The following is a 22,116-nucleotide window of genomic DNA, read 5'->3' on the forward strand; positions in this document are numbered from 1 at the left end:
ACTGTCGCAACGCCATTCACACAAAATAGCGAGGTGGCAACGCTGCCAATTCAATTTTCAGCATTTCAATACAAAAATATATAATTTAGGCATAATTTCGATGATAAGATATAAAACATAAGTTGCTTATGGTCTACAGTTTTAATTAACAAGTGTTTAGGGCAATTTGTACTCTTGTCCCATCGTTTGTTCAGTTATAGCGCACCTAAAGGTTGCCTTATGCCGAACTCTTTGGCTCTCTCCACTGTGAATATGTTGGCTGGTCGATCTGATTGCACTTTGGACTTTCTCTTTAATGTTGATTGTAATTCAAACTGTTTTCAGTTCAGATAGTTCAGACTCTTCAGATCGAGCGGTTTAAACTTTGGACCACAAAATGATTAATTCTGGAAAATTAGCAGGACGCACACTGTTCATTACGGGAGCATCCAGGGGAATTGGCAAGGCAATCGCGCTGAAGGCAGCTCGCGACGGTGCCAACATTGTGGTTGCCGCTAAGACAGCAGATCCGCATCCCAAGCTGCCGGGCACAATTTACACAGCCGCCGAGGAGATCGAAAAGGCTGGCGGACGGGCGCATCCTTGCATTGTGGATGTTCGTGACGAGCAGCAGGTACGAACAGCCATTCAGGAGGCAGTGGCCAAATTTGGTGGCATCGATATTGTTGTGAACAATGCGAGTGCCATTTCACTGACCACAACACCCGACACCGACATGAAGCGCTACGACCTAATGCATCAGGTCAATACGCGCGGCACATTCCTGGTCTCCAAGGAGTGCCTTCCCTATTTGGAGAAGAGCAACCACGCTCACATTTTGAACATTTCGCCACCGCTCAGCATGAAGGCAAAATGGTTTGCTCCGCACGTGGCTTACACTATGGCCAAGTACGGCATGTCCATGTGCGTGCTGGGCATGGCGGCGGAGTTCCGGGATCGCGGCATTGCCGTGAATGCCCTTTGGCCGCGCACTGCCATCCACACCGCTGCAATTGAGATGCTGACTGGCCCCGATAGTGCCAGCTGGTCACGTAAACCGGAGATCATGGCCGATGCGGCCTATGCTATACTAACCAGAGAGCCCAAACAGTTCACCGGCGAGTTCTTCGTTGACGATGAGGTGCTAGAATCTGTGGGCATTAAGGATCTCACCGACTACGCCTGCGTACGCGAAAATGCCGACAAGCTGATGGATGACTTCTTTTTGGAGCCCAAGAATGCGCCTGCCGACGGTGCAGCGGCGCCTGCAGCTGACTCTGGCGATGATAAAATACCGCAGCTCTTTAAGAAAATCGAATCTTTGCTTTCAGCTGAGATCGTCTCCAAGACGCAGGCCGTCTTCCAGTTCAACATCAGCGGTGCCAAGCAGGGCACCTGGTTTCTGGACTTGAAAAATGGCACTGGCGCCTGCGGCACTGGCGCCCCACCAGCTACTCCAGACGCTACGCTCACCATGAATTCGAACAACTTCTTTGACATGTTCTCTGGCAAACTAAAGGCTGCACCAGCATACATGTCCGGAAAGTTAAAGATAAGCGGTGATTTTCAAAAGGCTCTCAAGCTGGAGAAGCTAATGAAGGCACTCAAGTCTAAGTTGTAGATCATATATGAAATCATTTATGAAAAGCAAACTCTATAATAATAAAGACTCCATACTATTAAATACAATCAATCAAACATAACTCTAGTTCCGGTAACTATATTATTTAGTTTTAGGCGATTCTTTGGGGTAGCAATTTCTTGTTTTTATTATAATTAAAATTACTTTTACCTAAAAAATTAAAGCGCATTAGGTAAACACGAAAAAAATACTAAGCTGAAATAAATAAAAACCCGTACCTATTTACGTGGCCACTACCGTAGATAGTAAGATTGTATGTGTATTGTCTTGTCTGTGTGCCACATTGTTGAGCAATGACTGAACAAAATTTCAGTGCAGAGCAAAACATCTGCGGCTACCGGCGCATACCTTTCGCAGGGTTAAATATAAAAGAAGTTAAAACTAATTCAAATAGGCATTTGTGTTGCTAACAAAAGAAAAACATTGTAAGTACTATTCTGTACATCAATCTGGTGTACATGACCGTCCAAAAGATTGTTGTCGAAAGTCAAATCAAAGTCAAATAGTGCAAAAAGCAGCGACACTAAAGTTGATGAGGTCATGTCTGAGCAATTGCAATTGCATTGGCTTTAATTTAACTTACGAATACTTCTGTAAAAAATATAGTTTATTCGCGAAAGAAAGATAGCCTACGTCTTGCAGGTGTATGTTACCTGTCTATTATTGAACTTTATCTATCTAGTGTTATATATTAAAGAAAATGTAATCTCTCAACAAAAAGCAATTATCTGTATATAAACTTCAATGCTAATGTATTTGCATATTCTCTTTTTGTAGATCTCACTAATATGGATAATGGCGAAGTTACACGAATTTCCCCACTATTGAAAGATATTAATCTCTTGCTGAAAGATAAAGCAGCCAAAGAACAAATACGGAATTACACTAAAAAACGCGAATTGGGCAATAACAGTCCATTGTTGAACAAAATGGATCTTTATGAACGATATGAAACGTTGCTGCAGGAGAAGGAAAAACCCCTAACGAAAGATGAATTCGATGACTTGTCCAATATGGGCATTCCCAATAATATAAGGCCAGAGCTTAAGGCATCTCTTGGTGGCAATCGATCTATCTCTAACAAAATTATCAAAAAAATGCAAGAGGACTGTGCCAACGAGATCTCGCTACTTCCTCAGCTAAAAGAGTTCAGTGAACATGTTGCGGGACGAATTAAGCATTAGTATTAAGTATATCTATCAATCAATAAATCTTGATTTGTTGACGCCATTATTTAAATTCGAATCTAGATACGCATACGTTAACTACTAACATCGGGAGTAGCATGGCCAGCGGCCAGGCATAGACTTTGCAGTGTTCAAATTGCAACATTACCTTCGTTTGACACGCGATAAAAATGACTATAATATATTTGATTTTAAATATTTATAATTATTCAATTAAAAACAGCCAACTAAGTAAATGTTTAATTTAAGTAAATATATCTCTATATATAAAACTGTTTGTCCTGACTGACTGACTGACTGATTGGTGATCAACGCACAGCCCAAACCGTAAGAGCTAGGAAGCTGAAATTTTCACTGTAGTTACCTTATGTGATGTAGGTGCACGTTAAGGCGGGGTTTCAGGAAATTCCACCCGCAAGTGTGGAAAAATCGCGAAAAATGTTTGTATGTAACTTTTTTGATTACCATCCGATCGGCCTCAAACTTATTTTCAAAGATCTTTGTTCAAATTCATTTGAGGGGTGTTTCACACTTTTAGGAAAATCCATTCCTCCTTGGTGAAAATGGAGGTCAAAGATTTGGTGGGTGACATTTCGCGCTCAAATTCATTTCCAGAGATCTATAAGAAAAATCATTTGAGACGTGTTTCACACTTATCGCAGAATTCAAACTTCTTCGGGGGGAATGCGATTTAAAGATTTTTTGGGCGAAGCTGTAAGTTCTGTCCGATTTGCTTCAAACTTATTTTCAAAGCTCTACATAAGAACTTAATAGATACGTATTTCAGCGATTTATGAAATTCCACTCGCAACAGTGGTAAATTGGCGGAAACCGTTTGTAAGAAAGTTATTTGTTTACCGTCCGATCAGTTTAAAATTTTGTTGAGAACATTGATTGACATACGTGCCACGGGCAAGGCCGGGTTATACCCGCTAGTTATATTAATAATTGTCAACTTTTTTAAAAATACAAACGAACAATACTTCTGTAAAAACCATTAAACACTTTCGATTTTCTGAAAAATTAAAGATTCAGTAAACCAATAATTAAAGTCTCTATTTTGGAAAAACTGTTATCGATAGTATTATTGATTAAATGTCATCTCTACCTGGCCTGCGAACAGCCGTGAATTCATCATGCTTTTTTACGTCCACTAAGCAACCGCACTGTTTTGCTCGATGCCAGTCTAGTCAGCCAGTGGAAGTCCATGGAGCAGACAACGCCATCAGCACACAAAAGTTTATTATTTATTGATAATTAAACTGTTTCATTATGGCAGCGTCTTCATCACACAAGGTTTGTACCCATATGTCGCGCGCTGCTATGGTAAACAAATACAAATGATATGTTTATCGTCATTTGCACGTAGAGCAAAACTTTGCAGCTGATAAAATGCTTTTGCGGCTGCTCGGACATGACCGTTGCGGAAGTGCAGCGTATTTACACTCTCACCAATAGTGTTCATCAAACCCTTCTGGACAGTGCCGCGGCTATGCTGCTCCGCCGGTATCTGGAGCTTCAGCGTGCAGGCGACAAAAATGAAACGGAGCAGTATCTGGACATCTATGAGAAATGCGCTGAATTTTTGCAGGAAGAGCAGCGCACATTTACTCAGGATGAAATCGATGAGCTCTGCGATTTGGGCTTGGCCTATGACCTCGAACAAGATCTGACCAGACGCACACGTAACGGTCAGGCCTCAGAGATAAAGCTGGGCCTCTATCGTATTCAGGGTAAATGCCGGAACGAGATCGAAGCGAGCAGCGATTTTCAGGACTTCAGAAACGCTATACTCGCTAAAATGCGTAGAATACCTAAATGATTCATGGTAAAGTAAAGAATGGTGCCTTTTGTGTTCATATTAAATATGGTCCAGTTGGCTTCTAGACGTAAACAATGTAAACATTTTTTCTTAAACGCACTCTGCCTCAACAAATTTGATCCCAGCGCCTTTTTATGTCCAGCAATCGATTTGATTGAATCAAAATATTTAGTCATATTAATAACGAAACCGTGTGACGCTTAGCTACAGTAGCATAATTACAATTTACTTAATTTAAGAGTTCCTCACAATGTGTATTATTACAATAAAATTATATAAATATATATGTTGTATATTTATATCACAATTCTGTTAATAAGTATATAGTTGTACGTTAAAACGTCTAACATAAATGAAAAGTTAAAAAGGTTTTCGCCTTTTATCAAAGAAACTGCACCCACATTATTTTTCTTATCATTAAATTCGCCCAAATGATTTTATTTACCGCATTGAATGCTAAGAAATGGGACTGCAAAGTATAATATATATTTTCATATTGCTGACACATTTTCTGCAATGTTATTTCATATTCAAAAATAACTCTGAATCAAGAATTAAATATAACGCAATCCTTAGAGAACATTACAACATTATTGCTAGCATTGGCACAAGGTTAAATCTAATTGTAGATGTCTCATGGATTTATCAAATAATTGTTGTTGGGTTTGTTCAAGATATTTGATAAACACACAAAAACTCATTTTAAGTGCGGTTCTTCCTATAGATCGTCTCAATTTCCGACCAAACACACCTATGGCTGGTAAAAGATATAGTAGTTCGATCCTGCCGATTCACACATAAATACAGCCTCAACACCTAACCTGCTGATCTTAGTTTGTGAATCATAATCAATCCTTTGACAGGTTTAATTTTTTTCACTAAAAATAGTGCTACAAAATTCTAGGAAAATGAAAATACAAATACAAGTACAAAATACTTTTGTACACATTGCAGCCGTACGACCATCGCGTCCATATGTTGTATTTCTATATATGTATATATATTCTTGCGAAGCACATTAATTATAAAGGTAAACCTATAAACATATATATTTCGATGATGGAAATAAATGTTAAGAACTAAAATGCCTTGAACTAGGAGACGGAACCCTTTAGGTTTTCTTCCACGAATAATACATTTCCATGGGCTTGTTCACCTGCAAATTGGGATTAAATGCCGTTTTAGTTTAATGCCTCACAGGTGGCAAATGTTTAACTTACCTTCCAGAATTTGTCATTGACCTGATGCAGCGTCTGGTTGCCATTCAATATGACCAACTGCTGTGGCTGCGGTGCGACGTAGATGCAAAAGTTGAGCAACCGGCAGGCTTCTGGCAGATCGGCGCCTAAATCCAGCGTTAGACGTATCGCTAGATACTTGCTGAGATGGTCCACGGTGGCATTCGCTGTTGTCTTTATGTACCGTATGCAGTTGTCCTTGAGTGCTCTGATTAGCTGATTATCTGCGGACATCTCTGTGGGATGCGGCTTGAATACCAGCTCGATCTCATCATTAATACCCAGCTCGCCATTCCCCTCGCCTTCGGTATCGATATTTGAATCGCCTTCGGTGCGGCAATCCATTTGTGAGTCCGACTCAGATTCTTCGGAGCGTTCCGAGGTCATCACAGACATGGCGCGTTTGGGCTTTGTACTGCTCGAATTTGATGGCACCGGAGATGGGGTGCTGCGCACTGATGGCGGATTTGATACATCATCCACTTGCATGCGACTTGATGAAGTGCTGGCGCCCGAAGTGCCCGCCGATGTTGCAGCCGTGGGAGTGCTGGGTGTCATTGGCGCCGCAGCAGCTGCGGCTGCTGGTCCAGGAGTTGCTCCAACAGCTGTTGCTTGAGGGGCATCACGTTGCTCGCGATCATTGCCATTTGTATTGCTGTTGCTGTCATTGGAAGCGGTATCATGGGCATGCACTGCATTGGATCCGGCACGAGTGGCATTGGCAGCGCCAACACCGCCGCTATTATTACCCCCACCACCGCCAGCGCCACCAGCAGGGCCACCGCCGCCACCCTTGTTAGTGCGGAAACGTTGCGGCCGATTTTGTGACTGTAGTTTGATGCCCTCGTTGATAGAGTTGACAAGCGCCTTTTGTGATTGTGTTGGATTGAATTTGGCCATGATTTTCTCTTGCGAGGCCTCGTATTCCTCCCGGCTGGGATAGATTTTCGAGATGAGCAAATCAAAGTTGGGATCAGCACGCAGCGAGCGTTTCGAGACAAGCTTCTTGCGGCAAGTTGGGCACTCCTTGTTACCCGAACGCAGTGCAGTCACAATGCAGTCCGAGCAGAAGCGATGCAAGCACTCTTTGGTCGTCATGGTTTTCTTCAGCATGTCCAGGCAAATGGGGCACATTAGCTCGCTGTGCAAACTGCGCGGTGAGACGGCAATTTCTGTGCTATCGGTTATTATTTCCTGCGGCTTGCGCTGCAGCTCGTACAGCGACAGATCCCATGTTTTATTTTGCGTTGGTTCTAGCGAGGCCATCCTCCAGAAAATTTTATTTTCTTTTTCTTTTCACAATTTTCACTTCACTTTGCAATTATTCGATTGAGATGTTGCAGTGCGTTTGTTTACAATCGAAGGCATGCTATCGAATAAATAGGGCAAGCATCGATACTATCGCTTCAATGTTTATACAGCGTCTATCTGGCAACGCCAAAACTGCTTGCACACACATCAGTTTGTATGTATGTAAGTACAATATGGATCAAATGCACATTGTGCATTCCACTCTCTGAGAGTTTTATTTACAGCTGCTAATTGCATTGCTTTCATATACAAACATAATTTGACAGTGCGTCAACACTTCAACTTAGGACGCTTGATTGACAGCCGTCACTCAAGCGCGCGCTGGATTCTTAAGCATTTGACAGAATCCCGCCAAATATGGCTTAAATATAGCATAGCCGTTAACTAAATTGCATTCGTCGAGAATTTAAGCTGCGCGTCCCAGTTTAACACTGAGGCGGCCAGGAATGTGCCAAATTGCCCGCGAGTTGACAATTGCGCGCACTTTTAAGTCGCTGTGTCGCATGCCTCAGAAACTTTTCCCAGCCAAAGGTTTTTCCAGTCATGGCACAGTCGCTGCGTCAGTCTGGCATTTTCCATCTCAATCGCCTGTCACCGCTGGCTGTGCATGGGTCCCAAGCCCAGGTGACGGGGCAGTTAGCTAATGTGCATATGCAATTACATATATAATTATACACAGTACATATCTTTGGGGCTAAAACAATTACAAGACCAAATTAGAGCGATCTTAAAAAAGATAGTCGCTGGTTCAAATCCTGCAGAAATTTTCAACTTTTTATCAGCCAAGAAAAAGGCAGTAGTTTTAAGTTTCTTACAGTTGGAAAACAAAGAAAAATTGTGTTAAAAATTTGAAGAAAATATTATTTCCCGGACAAGTCATACTTGATTTACAAAATGAGAATAACATTTAGACCTATTTACTTATTTTTGTTTTGTTTTTGAAATTTTTAAAAACAAACTGTAAAAACAATTGCAATTTCCAAAATTATTTAAACATTAGCCAATGTATTATTTACTGTGTATGCAGATACGAGGCGCCGCATGGCCGACGACAACCGATGGACATTCCACGCGTGACATGTTAAAGCATTTGTCACCTGACATGGCTCTTGTTGCTGGTCACTGCCAGAGCTCAACAGGTGTAAGCAATGCACTTTTAAATGCCTCATTAAGGCGCCCAGCTAATCTGCGGTACGTGTAGGCGTGCCAGAGATTTTCCCTCGACAAACAACAACAACAGAAACAAATCGCTGCCAATCATCATCAGCATCCCGGTCATTTTCAATTTATCGTGTTTTTCAGCCGGCCTGTTTCGCCGCCATTGACCAAGTCTGACACCAATTGAACCATTGCACCCACACGACGCTTGAGGAGCAGCTCGCTGTCCTCGATTCTGTGCCCAGGCTGACTACGTGCAGGTTCATGACCCAAATGTTGGCTAAGCCAACGCTTCCTACTTTCAAGATGACTTCTAGCATTTTCAAGCTGAGTTTGCGCTTTATTGACATTAATCATTGGCAGCCTCTTGTTAAAATTTGCAACTAAACGTTCAGTACTTGCAACAGCATTCAATGCTGCTTGCTTTTAATACCCTGTAACCATAAATCAATGAGTAGAATAGACTATAGCTAGTGGCAGGCGCCAGAGCTCGATTATATAAGATATATATTTAGTGAATTACCATAAACAGTTAATCTTTTGTGGACCTTTTCGAAGATGTCTAATAATTATTGTTTAGTATTGTATATGGTATATTAGTCTTTCGCAAATTGGAAATTCTAGGATTCAGAAGTGATTTTAACGTGTAAAAGATTCTTATTTCTGAAAACTTTCATTTTCCACAGCATACTTAAATATTTTAATTAAAATTAAACTATATATAAATATTCTTTAGGATGATTTAATGTTTATTTTTTTATTATTTTCTTCGGATTATTTAAATTTCGGGAAATTTTAAATTTCTGGCGATATATTGAATTATTAGTCCACAATAAATAGCGAGGACTTTCAAGATTGTATTAAAATACTTCGCACTCTAGTGGGCGTGGTCAAAAAAGAGCACTAAATACACAATACACAATACAAAATACACAAATATGTTCTTGTCACTTTAAGAATTAATGTAGGAATAAAAATAATATATGTTTGTCTTGCAGAGTCAACCGAGAGCACAGGGTATTTTTTATTCATGAAATCTCATAGAGAGAGTGCGCATTCTCAGCTGTGTATTTTATGTCTTGTTTATGGTCAGTTGTTAATGACAATGCATGACGTTCCCCTTGGATAACTGAGTGCATACCAACAAAATGGTATTTTCTTTTTATACTTTATGTCGGGCCTCAAAACGAATGGCATTTCTTTATTTTTCTATTTTTTCTACATTTTTTTTTTTGCTGTCCAGCTCAATCATTTGGCGCAAGACCGGAAGGATGCTCTGGCCATTTCTAGCTTTATTTCTGCTCTTCTTTTTTTCGGGGTCTCTGGTGGCTTGTCTGCGCCATTTTGTTTTTTTTTTTTTATGTCTGCGCCATTGTTCGGCTGTGCCAAGTGAAAGTTTTGACTTGATTTGGAGTCAGGCATGAAATTTGCAAATCATAATTGAGCTAAACTAGCGTAATTCCAGCAAACATGACCACGTCTGGATATGCTTTTGGGCGTCACTGCAGCAGCAGGCCAAAGCAATTTGTTGGCTGAGCCAAATTGTCCAGAGTATAGAGTGGCCAAGATGCCACTTAACCTTAGTGCGGGCCTAGTCCTTAGCCTGGTCCAATTCAATTCAATTTTCTGTGTGAATGCAACTGTAGTGCATTCCAGGCCAGCGACAGACAGTTGCCATGTCAAAGTCAGCTTATAGCGGCACCCACCCTGCCTCATACACACACACACGCAGTCAGAGAACACAGCCTTAGCAACAGTGCTGCGCATTCAGCTCTTATCCAGCTAAATTGTACTATTCCTTATCATGTTGCATCACAAGTGCTTGCAACCCTGTTTATCGCCTGATGATAGGAAAATTTCACGTTTTTCTTATCACACATATTTTGCTGATTTAATCTCTAAAGTAATGCATTAACGCTACTTCGAAGAAAACTCGGCTTTTCACTTTTTGTGTCCCAACATTGTGAATTATGTCCTATGGACCGCATTGCTAATTGGATTCAGCTACTTTTTTGTAGCGACAGTTGGCAACACTGCCCCAGACTTGGCTAACAATTTGACAATAACGAGCTGGCCGAGTGCCCGCCCAATTTTTAACCCAAACCAGATTCCGCACCGTTGCCCGGTGCCTTTGTGCAGCGGCTGGTGAAGTGCCAGAGCCTGCCACCACAAAACAATAATAGCAACAACCACAACAACACACAACAACAATTGGACTTTTCAATTGCCTGCTGCTGTCCAAATATTGCCAGGTCGGGTGAACCACTGCGCGTGTTTGGCTCATTATTATGAAGCGCTCTTTGTCTTTGGCTTTGGCCAGGCCATAAATAAATCTCAATTAAAGTGCAACCTTTTTTTATCCATGCACTTGCATGGAGTCTTATAATTTTGTCATAGAGTGAGTCCTTTCCAAACCCATCCAGTATATATATTCTTGACCAGCATCCACGGTCGAGTCGTCTTTCTGTTTCTATGTTCTCTCGTGATGCATTTTAAAAAGATGTTTGTAAATGAGCTTTAAGATGGAACGGTAAGCAGAAAACCAACTACTTAAGATGTGAGCAACACTTTATTAACATTCGAGTGTTATAACATATTTTCACAAGTCCTTCTCGAACTATTGGCCGGGAAAAGTATGATAGTACCGTTGTTTGGCTAGGCATTGTAATTTATGTACTTGCCTGCAAGAGTATTTAATCTTCGCTAACCTAAAGATAACTGTTCTTTCTTGTATTTATTTGTCGGCAGAGAACGTGTATGTACGGGATAACAATCAATCAGCGGCAAAGTGAGTGGCAAGAGCAGGACTCAATCTCCTCCAAAGTTGTCTCACGTTCACACCACGCCCGAGCCACAGCAGACGCCTTTCCGGCAGCCATGCTTTATTCTTTTGTGTATGCCACCCCCACCACCTCACCGCGCAGTACCACACCACACCGCATCGAACTTGCATACTTTTTTTTTGTGGCTCTACTGTCCGGCCTAGACTCTGTCCAAGTCGCAGTCACAGTCGTTAAGCGTGACTTTCTTATTGTTGTTTGTTAGCTTTTTGCATACCGACAACAACAAAAACAACAACAGCAGCAGCAGCAACGAACAACGACGCGACGTAAACAAAAACCGAAGTTGCAGCCGCCGTCGCTGCCGATCCCCAAACCCAAACCCGAAGCCAAAACATTGGCCACTTTGGCACTGGCCGTGGCCGCTGCCCATTCAGTGTTTGACTAGATTTTATCGCGTGTGGACGTGTCTGCGGCTAACAGAAGTGCATATATTCCAAAACTGTGATTCATAACAGACATTCAGTTAACATAGCGACCAACAGATACGTTAATTTAAATGCCTGCTGCAACTTTGGCGCCACCAAACGATGCGCTAAGCATATAAATTTAAGCAACAACAGCAATAAAAACACTTAACAGCTTATGTTAATTAAAATGAGTGCAACAAGAACAATAACAATAACAACAATGGCAACAAGAACAAATGCGGCAACAACCTGGCGCTGGCTATGGTAAGTACATACTGAATACAGTTTCAGCTATTAAGCCGCAGCCAAGAGAATCCTTTGATCCGATCCGTTTGCGTGGCAGCCACCGCCAAGCGGACGACCCGCTCTGCCAGCTGCTCCGTTTGCGAGCTGCGGCAACTATATCTGTAAATAGTTTATAGGGTATTTTAGGGTATTATTAGCAATGTTATTGATGACACCTACTCTGTGACCGGTTGCTCTGTCTGGGTGTGTGCCTGCGTGGTTTGTGTCTGATACTCTGTCTGCTTTGGTTCAGCTGCTGGCTTTGCCCTAATCTTGTTCCTGGCGCAATGCTGGTGCTTGCTGCGCTTCTGAGCTCTGTGGAAGCAGAGCGTCGGCTTATCAGCTGGGCGCGCATTTTATTTGCGTCTATACTTGGCTTACCTTCTGGCCTGCAGTTGCTTAAGTTTTTGCAGCTTGGCAGCTGACTGTGCCTTTATTTGAGCTTCCGCATCTAGGCGTTGCTTTTGCAGTTCGAGCTCCTTGAATTCTACCAGCTGATTGATGGACGCCACGCCATTTAGGAGCAAGTTGCTCTGACAACTCAGAGATCTCAATAGCAGCTGAAATACCTGCTCGTGCGGCTTTAGCAGCTCTTCCTCGTCCTCAGACTGGGTCGTCTGTGTAAAGCTTTCCCGCTGCTGCACCACAATGGCCATTGTCTGTGTGCTGCTGGACATGCTGGTGGGTATGGTCATTAGCTCTGTTTGCGTCCACCTAGTCTTGAGCTTCACTTCGATTTGTGTGGCGCGCCCCTCCTGTTTAAGGTGCTTTGTCTGAGAGCTTGCGGACTGAAAGAACCGTGTGGTGGTCTGCTGATGTCTGGATACCCTGAGGCTCAGATCCAGCGTGTCCACGCCGGCATGCGTGTTGTGCAACAACGGCGTTTGGCTCTCCACATCGACAACCAGGGGAAAATGAGTTTCCACATTGCACGTCCGGTCGAAGCTGGTCTGGCTGCTAGCATCGCTGACGCACTCGATCCAGGTTTGACTAGAACGCCGCAGTATGCGTTGACGCCGTGGCTGGCGCGACCGCCTGCTCATGCGTTTCGCCTGCCTTATGGTCAGAAAGCCATTCTGCAGCGCATAACAAAGCATATAGCTGGCGGAAGTTTTAAATAGAGCAGTTACCTTAAGCCGATCCATATCGGAACTCACCTCACCTTGCCGCACTTTATGCGCTTGTGCCTGATCAATGGGTCCTCTGTGGACTTGGACAGCTGAACCAAGGCCCGTAAATCTACTCTAAACATGGTTATAACACAATATTCAATTTCGACAAAAAAAAATAACAGGTAAAACAAATATATAAGAAATACGTATGTATGTTATGTACATGTATATGAAAAACTATTTATGAATCATTTTTTCTTCGAAGAAAAAAAATTTATTTCTAAAAGTATCATATACCCTAGCAGCGGGCATTCTTATCCCAGGACATGAAATGTAAATTGCATAAAATAAGACATTTCCGTAACGATATGGTATCATTGAGTTGTGGGAAGCGAGAATAATATCTGGTCTTTCTTGGTATTTGTGAGACTTTATTATAGAAAGGATATAAGGATGTTCCAACATGTATTAATGACATTGTGCGTCCAAATGGCCTAGCAAGACTTTAGCCCTCACGGCGCCGCAGGCTGACGAGGATTCATCCTGCTGAACTTCCCACAAGTTGGAGAAAAATGCATATATCTATATGCATATATCTCTATAACCTAATAATTGCGAATTAATCAATCTTTCCTGAAAATGTCTAAAAGCTTGAAGTATCTTTAAACGTAATATCTAAAAAAGTAATATATAAGTATATATGTTCTTGATCAACAGCCATGTCTGTAGCAGTATACAAATTAGAATCGGCCGGACAATATCACTATATAATTTAGTTTATATAAAGCTTTGGTATGTGGCGCTATGGTATTCCAGGGTATTTATCGTGCGTCAGCGCACAGTTAACTGTTGTCTCTAAATTTTTATTGTGTGTTGAATTGAAAAGCCAATCTGCTGAGTTGTGTCCGCGTCTGGCCACAAAATCTGTTCAATTTTGACACGCAGCCCTTTAAAATTTGTCTTTTCGAACACGCAAACTTTGTGTTGTTCGTTGTTTTCGGTTGTTTTTGCTGCTGCTGTTGTTGTTGTTGAGGTTGTTGTGGTTATTGCCCGGGGGCTCCTTTGTGCTGGTTACATTAATAATTCAAATATGCCACATATGCTGTCTGCCGCGCGCGCTCAAAAAAAAAGGGAGCTGCATTCGATTATTTTGCCATTTATCTGTGCGTTGTTGGACCACAACTGGACCTCAGCTCAGCCCACGAAACGAACCACAGCCCTGGGTTGGGTACGATTGGTGGCCTGTGCTAAATACGTGTCGATTGGAATGCTTTTTGATTTGACTGCTAGGCTGGCATTGGGAAGTGCATATTGGCGTGCCATATGCCCAGGGCCGGAGAGTCAACGACTTTGCATTGACTATGACTTGCCCCTGCTCAGGCATCCATCAGTGGCGGCAGCCTCTAATCCCGCCTGGGGGGCGCATTGGTTCTTAAGTCTTGACTCACAATTTATGCCAGCTTCGATCAAAGTACTTTTATGCTCTTTTTAAGGGTATTGTGGCTACGTAACTTAATGTGTAATGCATTAAAAATAAGCTTTGTACATTCTGCCAAGGCTTTCGACAAGTTTCCAATTTGTTTACAAAAGGCTTAATTTCTGGCAAGGCTTTCGACAAGTTTCTATACCAATTTGTTTACAAAAGGCTTAATTTCCGTCAAGAGTTTTGTTACACTTCATTAAAATGCATAGATGTATAGAAGTCTATAGTCTGGCTGCTCTGTAAACGGTATGATTTCAGCGCTTTCGATATCGATAGCATTGAATTTATATAGATAATCGAATTGCAATTAAATACTGCCATTGACATTCCATAAACAGTGCACTTTCTGGCAACGCTCTCGAGGGTTTTTTTTTTCAAATTGTTAATGGAACCGCCTATTTATTCTGTCATAGATTGGCACAGGTCTACCAGACTGCGCTGATATCAAAGTGTGGCAGCTGCTAAACGCACAAGTGCATACGATTTGCTAATCAAATTTCATTCTAAGTCAAACATTTAATTATTGTAAGGGTATTTAGACTACGGCACGCTAAATAGACGACTGGTTTTGATTTTTTTCTTTTTGCTTAGAACGTTGCATGCATTATGTGTGTGAGAGTCTTCAGGCTGAGTCTTGTCTTGGGACCCACTGCCAAATGCCAGGCACGTCGCTTCGCTGTGGTCGCCTTCGGTTACATTTGATGCATAAAACTTCGTCAATACATAAGCATACATAATACATACATACATAATACATACATACATAATACATACATACATAATACATACATACATAAATAAGCATGTGTCCAGTATAATTTGTTGCCAGTGCTGCCATCGGCCTCTAAAATGGCCAACTGCTTAGTCGGTCAATAACTTTGCGCCGAGGCGACATCGATTGGCACAGCCTAATGATTTTCTGGAGCACTCTGCCAGTCCGTTACATTTTAAAACTCTTACGTATGTCTTTCTGTTGTTGTTTCTTTTAAGAGGAATTCTGTCGCACCCAGTGTGTCATCGTATGCTTTTCCACTAAACCGTAGCGCATGTGACTTTCGTCTATGCCCGTTTCCTCAACTTTTCACTTTACACACATTACATTGTAATTGACTCTAGTTGGTGCGTGTGTGTGTGTGTGTATGTGTGTACGTGCTCATTTGCATTTTTAGCCGATTTTCTTTGCGCTTTCTTCCCTATTATTGGTGAGCAATAGCAAAAACAACAGCATTAGAACTTTGTAGCATGCACTAGAGTTGAGCGTATATCGTGATTTCCTTCGTGACACGATCACGCACAACTTAACACGATTTGTTCGTGTGAAGAAAATCCCATTTCGTGCGTGAGCGTGTCAACACGACTAATCACAGAAATATGAAAATAATATAAAAAATTCTTGTAGAAACCCTTGCGTTAAAGATCACAATCCAGCCCCCTTTAGATGAGTTGTATGACTGATCCAGCCGATCAGCCAAGGTGTATCCGGGCTCAGATCCCGACCGAGTGTGTGTGTTTGTACTTTGGTCTTAGCCGAAAGGCTGTGCTAGATAAAAATTTAGGTGGATATAGGTTAATAATAATAATAATAAAAGAAAACAATATTTTGTAACTATGTTAAAAATGACAATTGATTATTGGTGATTTTTTAAAGGCTTATTTACATTTAATAGGCGTAATAAACTTGATGCAATTTTGAAATATTTTAAACTTACGCGTAGATATCGAATTTAATTTTATAAAAAAATAACAAAATGAATCCTTCAGAATCTAAATTTAAATTAATTAACTAAATAATTATTGAAATCTAAATTAAAACTGTGAAATAAAGTCAAAATAAGACAAAATTGATATTATGTATTTAAGCAAACTTTTTTCGAATTGTATTTCATGTTCGATTTGTGTGTTGTTAAAAAAGCACGACACGCGCTCATCTCGAGCCAGCACCCTTTGGCCAATTGTCAGTTGGACCGTTTGGTCGTTCGTTCGTGTTGGGTTTACAATTTCAAAGAATGGCCGCTACTTAAATTCAGCTCAAAATGCATTCACTTGGCTCTTGACTGGGATTACAGGGCCAATCGAATGTGGAAGCCGCTGACGCTTGATTGACCCTGAACCTGAGAGAGCTGGAGTCGCCCCCCAACCGCAGGCAGCTTAATCCCTTATAGAATTTCGCACATAAAATCCAAAAATACTGGCATATAAAAGAAAAAAAGAAAGACAGACCATAAAAGTTGTTTCATTTTGCAGTTTATGCTGCTTGCTTTGCCTGGCTGCAGCGGCTCAGGCGGGTGGCAGCGGGAGCGGCAGCGGAGGCAACTCCTCACCCAAGTCATTGGCAATGCCAACGCCAGCGACTGCCAAGGATGCCGCGCATATGTATAAAATCAAGAGGCAGGACAAATACCAACAGCAGCAGTTGCAGCTGCGGGGCAGTCAGAGCGATGTGGTGCCAGCTCCTTTGTCCGGCGCAAAGCAACAAAAACAACTGACAAGAGGCGCACATGGACTCAACAAGAAGCTGCTCAAGTGAGTATCGAAACGGGGGCGGGCTGTGGGGGGGCGCAACGCTCATTTTGGGCTTAATTAATGCAACGTGTCTAGTGCCAAAGAACAAGAACAACAGCAAAACTGTTGCACGTCAGTTGTTGCTGCAGTTGCTGTTGTTGCTGGCGTGTCTGTGCGGCCATAAATTATATTATGATATATTCATGGTAAACGTTTAGAGCTTGCCAGACGGAGACACCCCCTCCCGACACACTTTTTCTAAACTCTATATATATAACACTCTGTCTCCGTATTTCTCTTCTCTCTGTGCTGCACTTGCAGCAAAATGGGCTTCATGAAGGTGAAGGCGCCCAATAGCCACAACCGGAAACGCTTGGCGGTTGAGTCACGACGTCACGCATCGCGGGATGATTCACACATGTTCATCATCAAATTGCCGCCAAATCTGCACTACTATACAGCGCCCAACAGCATGCGGAATGCGCTGGATGTGGCAACAAAGGGGCAGCATCAGCACCAGCTGCAGCAGCAGCAGCAGCAAGAGCCGCAATTGCCGCATCAAATGAGCAACAGTGTCCACGACAACGCACCAAAGTCTCCGGCGACTCCAGAGGCAAGCGAGGCGTTGGCGTTGAAAACTAACGGGAAAAAGGTAAACGGGATTCCATTAGGTTACACCAAAGCCATCAGCAAAAAGAATACAAGTAAGAATGTTGCAGTCGGATATAACCGACTGCCCAATACCCGTTCACACAGCTATTCGCTTAATTTAGTAAGAACTAAAGATTTTTCGATTGTCTAGGCAAAAAATATTCGAATCTTGCCAACTAAAGTAGCGCACTAATAGAGTCTTCATTAAAAAAGTGATCATTCTCTCTCTTAAACTATGAATGATGCGGATTTTTTTTAAATTTAAGGAACAAAAAGGGCGTCGTCTAAAAAATATCTTCCGCCAATCTTTGAAGGATGTCTTCTATTAAAATTTTATCACCCTAGCTCTAAAACTGTGGAAGAGAACATTTGAGAACATTGAGAACATTTTTGGATCGTTTTTTAAAGGAGGACTATGGAGGTTATGCATAGTTTTTCCCCTAGAGGACGTGACTCGAAAATTGTATAACTTTATCCGACACAGCTAAGCCTTCAGGTTATATAGCAAAATTTGAGTCTCTGGCTTCATGCGTTTAATCGGACGATCATTGCACAAAACCAATATACCCCTTTTCACGCGGCGAGCGTGTAGAAAAACAATGTAAAGAACTGGCTCTAATAGCTCTTGCCTCGGCCTGGTCGGGCCTGGTCTGGTCGGGCCCGGTCTGGTCTGGCCAACTGATGATAAGCATCGCGCGCGCATGTGCACAAAACAAATTGCAAAAAACAAACACAAATACACGCACATACACATACAGACACACATACGCATACACACACGCACACCCAGTTACATATAGACAAACAGAGGCCGAACAGAAAATTGATTACCCATTTGGGCCATTGCATTTCGTCGACTGCCGCAGTCATGGCTCACCCATATAGACAGCACATGAGTAAGAGTGCTCTAGTCAAGGCTGCCCGACTAGTGGATACCCTGTACCCAGCAGAGAGCTGTCGTTACCTGCATACATATACAAGCCGCAAGCAGCGCACTTCTTTTAAAACATGCTTTATAACATGCTCTATTAAAAATCTTCGGTCCCATAATCATTAAGAAGAACTCTGGATAAGTTATCGACACTTTTAAAATTCAAGCAAAAACTTAAAAAAAAAACTAGAATTTTCCAGCTTTTATAGCTCCGGAAAACTAATCGCTTCTACACATTGACAATCTATAGATTAGTGCTAATCAATAACATACTTATAATCAAATACCTTATCTAGTCTGAAATACCTCCTTCTGCACATTACATAGCTTGGCATAAAACCAATATAACTATATTTATTTTGCAATTGCAATGGGCACAGGGTATAAATAGCTGGAGCGCACATGCACGTCCAACTGGCGACCGACTTACCAACTTCGGGCACAGCTTCCAGACACTGTTGTGGCAGTAGCAGTAGCAAAGGCTGTGGCAGTGGCAATGCCAGTGACAGGCACTCCACAGTCTCAACTATTTATATACGCACAGCAGATGCCATTGCTGTTGCAGTTGCAGTTCTTGTTGTTGTTGTAGCTGTGTCAATGTCAATGTTGTTGGATGCGGCAGGCATAACAATTATTACGCTCTCACGGCTCCAGCTGTAAATAAATATGCAAGCCATGGCCATTAACCAACTTCAATTAAAAATGCAATTTGTTAGAGACACTCGTTGACTAATTTATGGCGGCGGCCCCAAAAGCCGTGGATATGGCTAATATTAATGTTATTATTACTGTTACTGTAATTGCCAGACGCGTCTTATCAATATGCAAGACGCATTGCAGGGCTCGTTTATGTAAACATTGCTGTTACAGTTAATTTAAATGTTGTTGGTAGTCGCGTCTCATCAATATACTGCCAGGTCGCTTTGCAGCTCTCGTTTCTGTAACTGTTACTATTACTGTTAAAGTTAATTTAAACGATATTGTTAATGTTAATTAAAATGTTATTGGGGAACGCATCTCATCAGGTCTTGTTTTCGTTTCTGTTACTTGTAATGTTAATTAAATTGTTATTGGCATACACCCATCTAATCAATATACATGACGCATTTCAGGTCTCGTTTCCGTTCAGCTCGAATGGGCGACCAGGTCGTATCTATCATTGGAATCTGCCCGTGTTGAAGCAGGCGCTGCACAAGAAACCGCATTTTGCGCACGTCTCGGCTGAGGATCGCAATCGTCTGCTGGACATTGAGAAGATACCGACATGGCGCAAACCCTGGGAGAACGATACCATCGAGAAGTCCTTTACAGCGGGCAGCGGAAAATCCAAATATAGGAAATCGTTGAAACAGAAATCTCCCACATATTATGCGCCCGCACAGGCGGTGAACAAGCAGAGTTTCCATAAATATTTTGCTGGCAATGGCAAGCCGAAGGGCTTCTACGTGATCAAGGAGCATCAGACAAAGCCGCAGTTCTATCAGAATATCATATCATAAGTTTAACTTTCATATTTACTTTGTATTCCGCTGTCATTTGACCAGGGCATGCATCTATAAGACTGTGGTGTGGGCATTTGCTAATAATTATATATATTTTTATTTATGTACCACTCGTATAACTATTTAAATATCAGCCTATGGCTAGTAAAACTAACTGCGAGTAGAGTTCCAGTCTAATTTGGACTGTTTTTATTTCGAACATTTTTCCGTCCAATTTCTGCAAAAGTAAAAATGTATTTTTTATAAACAAAAACTGTAACTGTGCTTGTGCCACCCCACGTTGGGCGCCACAACGGCAACTGTGACTAACAATCAACTGGATTTTATTATAAAATAATCAGCTACTCGTATGTTTAAGTGCATGTACGAATTTGTTTAAACAAATAAATATGACGACTGATTTAAAACACACAGTTCTAACTATAGTGGGTGGGTAAAAGAGGGGCTCGAACCACGAATCTCAGCTTTTATTTTAGACATATGGCTTGCTGTTTTGCAGATATGTGGGGAACTCGTAATTGCAGAGTTTAGTTAAGATATCTTAGAAAATAAAACAGTTGTTGAGACAAATATTCAAAAGGTCTTTCCGACCCATTATTACTGTAGAGCAGATTATAAGAAACGAAGATTTGAAACAAAAACTTGGTTCATGGATTTGGAAAACCAGGTTCTCGAATCGAACCTAGGGGCAAGGTTCAAACCAAGCCACAAAATGTTTTTTATGTGCCTGCAGAAACAGTTTATTGACACGGGCAGACGGCCGAAAAAACACAAAGAGTTGACAGCGGAGTGACAGCAGCTCGAGATACAGATACAGTATCTGAAAGAATGCCCAAATGGCGCCTGAGAGCAAAACTTGTACGTCTGTATGTCTTTCTTTTTTCTTTTTTTTTTTTGGCAATTGCCTGTAGCTGCTCAAGCAGCGTAACGTGCGCAATTTTGTTAAGAATTTTTGCAGCTAATTATACGCGAACTCGAAATCGGAGATCGTAAGCCTGGGAGTGCGCTGCTTAAGCCCCGAGCCAGAGCTGCGCAGCCGCCTGGAAACGGAAACGGGGCGAGTGCGAGTGCGAGTGCGAGTAGGTGCGCGCGCGCATGCGCAATATCTCATTTGGCAGATAAAAAGCTTGCGCTCTAGAGATACAGATACAAGCTCATATGGGTAAGCAGCACAACGAGTCGCCCGAGTAATAAGTAACAATAATAATAATAACAATCATAATGATACGTTCGCAAACGACAACAAAAAATGTCAGAGTAGGCGCACCTTCAAACTGGCGCATAAATAATCTTGTTGACTCTCTGCCCATTATACTCTGTTTGCAAAGGGCAAGTCGGGTATATGGCTTTGTGTTCTCTGACGATGTTATTGAATAAAGACAGTAAATGTTGGACATATGCTTGCATGTAAGAAACTCTCTAATCCAATGTGGAAGATTGAACAAATTTCAAACAATCAGTTTTATATATCAAAAAGATACTGTTTTTAACCAAATCATTTATTGACAAATTAGTTTCATGTTTGTTTCGACAGTTTTTGTTCATGGTTGGAGTTTAATACTGGGCTCGTAACGGTTAAGGCTAAAAGGCTTCGAGCAGAGTATTGCGCAGTCGTTGCAATGTGCATTCGCGTTTTTTTTGGCGACTTTGCAGCTTAATTGTTTTCTTGGCTTGGCTTATGCTTCTCCTTTGCTGCTGACTCACGTACATTGAACTTTTCACCCGTGCCTGTAGACATGTGTATCTGTATCTGTAGCTGGCGCATTGAGTGCCCATCTTAAGTAGATTTAATGACTTGTTCTTTCGTGTGCAGAAAAAAAAAAACTTGAAGAATGAAACATAAATCACATTTATGACAAATGCCGTCAACTGTTGCGCCTGAGCGGGGACTTTTCAAAAGCCCGCCAGGCTCCGATTGATGCATTTGCTTTATGGCATTCCTGAATGCAAATTGCCGTGCTGCGACAACAGTTATATCAGGCAATCAAATGCCACATTGCAGTCAGATAACATTCATTGGTATAAATGTGGCAAGGCATAAGCTAAGCGAAACCCCAATCTCT

At 41.8% G+C, this 22,116-nt stretch overlaps 5 protein-coding genes across 6 annotated transcripts; 3 read left to right on the top strand and 2 right to left on the bottom strand.

Annotated features, from left to right (window-relative positions):
• The first annotated feature begins 279 nt into the window (after positions 1 to 279).
• On the top strand, positions 280 to 2,854 carry Hsdl2 (Hydroxysteroid dehydrogenase like 2). Its single transcript, XM_064699253.1, has 2 exons — positions 280 to 2,046; positions 2,399 to 2,854. Exon 1 carries the CDS (start codon positions 377 to 379, stop codon positions 1,598 to 1,600), a length of 1,224 nt encoding a protein of 407 aa, XP_064555323.1. The 5' UTR covers positions 280 to 376; the 3' UTR covers positions 1,601 to 2,046; positions 2,399 to 2,854.
• Positions 2,855 to 3,929: 1,075 nt separating this feature from the next.
• Positions 3,930 to 4,949, top strand: LOC135440212 (uncharacterized). Its single transcript, XM_064699257.1, has 2 exons — positions 3,930 to 4,104; positions 4,178 to 4,949. Exons 1-2 carry the CDS (start codon positions 4,081 to 4,083, stop codon positions 4,628 to 4,630), a joined length of 477 nt encoding a protein of 158 aa, XP_064555327.1. The 5' UTR covers positions 3,930 to 4,080; the 3' UTR covers positions 4,631 to 4,949.
• A 615-nt stretch (positions 4,950 to 5,564) lies between these two features.
• Positions 5,565 to 7,217, bottom strand: Sce (E3 ubiquitin-protein ligase Sce). Its single transcript, XM_064699252.1, has 2 exons — positions 5,851 to 7,217; positions 5,565 to 5,786 (listed from the first exon to the last, which is right to left on the bottom strand). The coding sequence occupies exons 1-2, from the start codon at positions 7,132 to 7,134 to the stop codon at positions 5,742 to 5,744; spliced, it is 1,329 nt and encodes a 442-aa protein (XP_064555322.1). The 5' UTR covers positions 7,135 to 7,217; the 3' UTR covers positions 5,565 to 5,741.
• A 4,332-nt stretch (positions 7,218 to 11,549) lies between these two features.
• Positions 11,550 to 20,460, top strand: LOC135440195 (uncharacterized). The gene is made up of 4 exons (XM_064699235.1): positions 11,550 to 11,851; positions 16,712 to 16,990; positions 17,291 to 17,621; positions 19,664 to 20,460. Exons 1-4 carry the CDS (start codon positions 11,763 to 11,765, stop codon positions 20,048 to 20,050), a joined length of 1,086 nt encoding a protein of 361 aa, XP_064555305.1. The 5' UTR covers positions 11,550 to 11,762; the 3' UTR covers positions 20,051 to 20,460.
• LOC135440196 (uncharacterized) lies at positions 11,748 to 13,184 on the bottom strand. Of its 2 annotated transcripts, none has more exons than XM_064699238.1 (4): positions 13,030 to 13,184; positions 12,254 to 12,973; positions 12,053 to 12,187; positions 11,748 to 11,986 (listed from the first exon to the last, which is right to left on the bottom strand). In XM_064699238.1, the coding sequence occupies exons 1-4, from the start codon at positions 13,122 to 13,124 to the stop codon at positions 11,875 to 11,877; spliced, it is 1,062 nt and encodes a 353-aa protein (XP_064555308.1). In that variant the 5' UTR covers positions 13,125 to 13,184; the 3' UTR covers positions 11,748 to 11,874. The 2 variants fall into 2 exon arrangements, with proteins under 2 accessions (XP_064555308.1, XP_064555307.1); XM_064699237.1 differs by having other exon boundaries at positions 11,748 to 11,992.
• Positions 20,461 to 22,116: the final 1,656 nt, after the last annotated feature.

This window comes from Drosophila montana, unplaced genomic scaffold (genome assembly GCF_035044405.1).
Source record: "Drosophila montana isolate Dmon_TW-CO22-7 unplaced genomic scaffold, ASM3504440v1 contig_896_1, whole genome shotgun sequence".
Classification (NCBI taxonomy): Eukaryota; Metazoa; Arthropoda; class Insecta; order Diptera; family Drosophilidae; genus Drosophila; species Drosophila montana.